We start from the raw sequence: 1,424 nt of genomic DNA on the forward strand, positions 1-1,424 counted from the left end.
CAGCCCCATTTTAGTCTGAGCCACCCCCCCGAGAACCGCGGGAGGGGCTCTGCCCCGTACCTCCTTGGGCGAGAGGATGGAGATGTAGTCCTCGTAGATCATCCTGGCCTTCTCGTCGATGGTGTGCTTGTTGCACTCATTTTTGAGCTCCTCGCACGCTAGCCAGAAGAGCATGTTCTCCTCGCTGTACTCAGTCCGCAAGAACTCCCGGAAGACGTTGCGACCCGCCGGGCTCTTCATCAGCTTGTCGAAGGACTGTGCCCAGCCCTGCACCTCCTCCGGCGTGGGTTTGGTGCTGCTGGGTCCCGGCGGGGAAGGCAAGGGGACAGCGTTACGGCCAGCCAGGGAGGGCTGCGGGCTCCCCGCCGTGTCCCTCCCCACATGGCTCAGCCGTGCTCCATCCCTGGTTCCGTCCCGGAGGGACCGTGCCCAAATGCATCCCCCGTGCTCACGCCGAGGCCGTTCCTGCTTGGGCTCCGGTTATTACGGAAGCTTTTGGAGGTCACTCATGGGGTCTGTCCCGGCTCTGCTTGGCCGGGCTGGAGTGTGGCCTTGCTTTCAGCTGAATTTTCCAAGCTGAGACGTATTTTGGTGCTGGCTTTGCACGAACCCAAAAGGGAGCAAAAGCCCTTCCCTTGCAGAGCAGCACCTCTGAGCTGCCCCGGCCGGGGAGGGACTGACATCGGTCCATCATCCCTAACGGCTAGGGGAGGGAGAGAGGGAGGCTGCTCACCAGCAAATACTCATTACCTGCTAGAGCAGGCAGGAGCAATCATTATCAGTGGCTAATTAGCACGTCTGACCTCTAACCCTGCTGCACCAGGTGCTGCAGAGAGCACCCATGGCTGGGCTGCACGCAGGGGGTCGTACCTGTCCCTCAGGGAGCGGGTGCTCGGTGCAAGGCATCCCCAGAGCAGGGTGCCTGCAAGATGAGGCTCTGGGACATGGCCTGAAAGCTGCTGAAGTCCTTGTGTGCCTCAGTTTCCCTTTGCAAGGGGCCCAAGGGCCAGAATCGCAGAGGGCTGCAGCGTGTGGCTCCGGGCTCGCCGTGTCTCAGTGGGAACCAGGGACATGCTGCTGGAAGCAGCACCAGGAACCCCGGAGTCCTGGCACCCTGATCCTGCTCCCTGTGGGTGCACCAGCGGGCAGAATGCAGGGCTGGGTGCCATGGAGGGTGGCCGTGGGTGCCATGCTGTGCTGTGCTGTGCTGTGCCGTGCCGGTCCCCCCGGCTCACCCCCGCGGCGCTGCCCCTGCACTCACCACGCTTCACAGTTTGGGATGGTCTCCAGTTTGGTCTCCCGGGACGCCCTCCACGCTCGCTCCCGGTCCTCGTTCCTAACAGGGAGACAGAAAGGTAGTCAGGGGCGTTGGGGACGCACCCAGACCCCCGTCTTGACCCCCTGACTGGCCATGGCCATCAAAT

The 1,424-nt window shown here is 62.9% G+C and overlaps 1 protein-coding gene across 1 annotated transcript; it reads right to left on the bottom strand.

Annotated features, from left to right (window-relative positions):
- Nucleotides 1-60: 60 nt before the first annotated feature.
- On the bottom strand, nt 61-1,336 carry LOC104076254 (regulator of G-protein signaling 19-like; the record flags this gene model as incomplete). The annotated part of the gene is made up of 2 exons (XM_009577067.1): nt 61-295; nt 1,262-1,336. Coding segments are annotated over 2 exons (310 nt in total), but the record flags the coding sequence as incomplete, so codon positions are not given.
- Between the last annotated feature and the right edge of the window lie 88 nt (nt 1,337-1,424).

Source organism: Fulmarus glacialis, unplaced genomic scaffold (assembly GCF_000690835.1).
Source record: "Fulmarus glacialis isolate BGI_N327 unplaced genomic scaffold, ASM69083v1 scaffold17774, whole genome shotgun sequence".
Lineage (NCBI taxonomy): Eukaryota > Metazoa > Chordata > Aves > Procellariiformes > Procellariidae > Fulmarus > Fulmarus glacialis.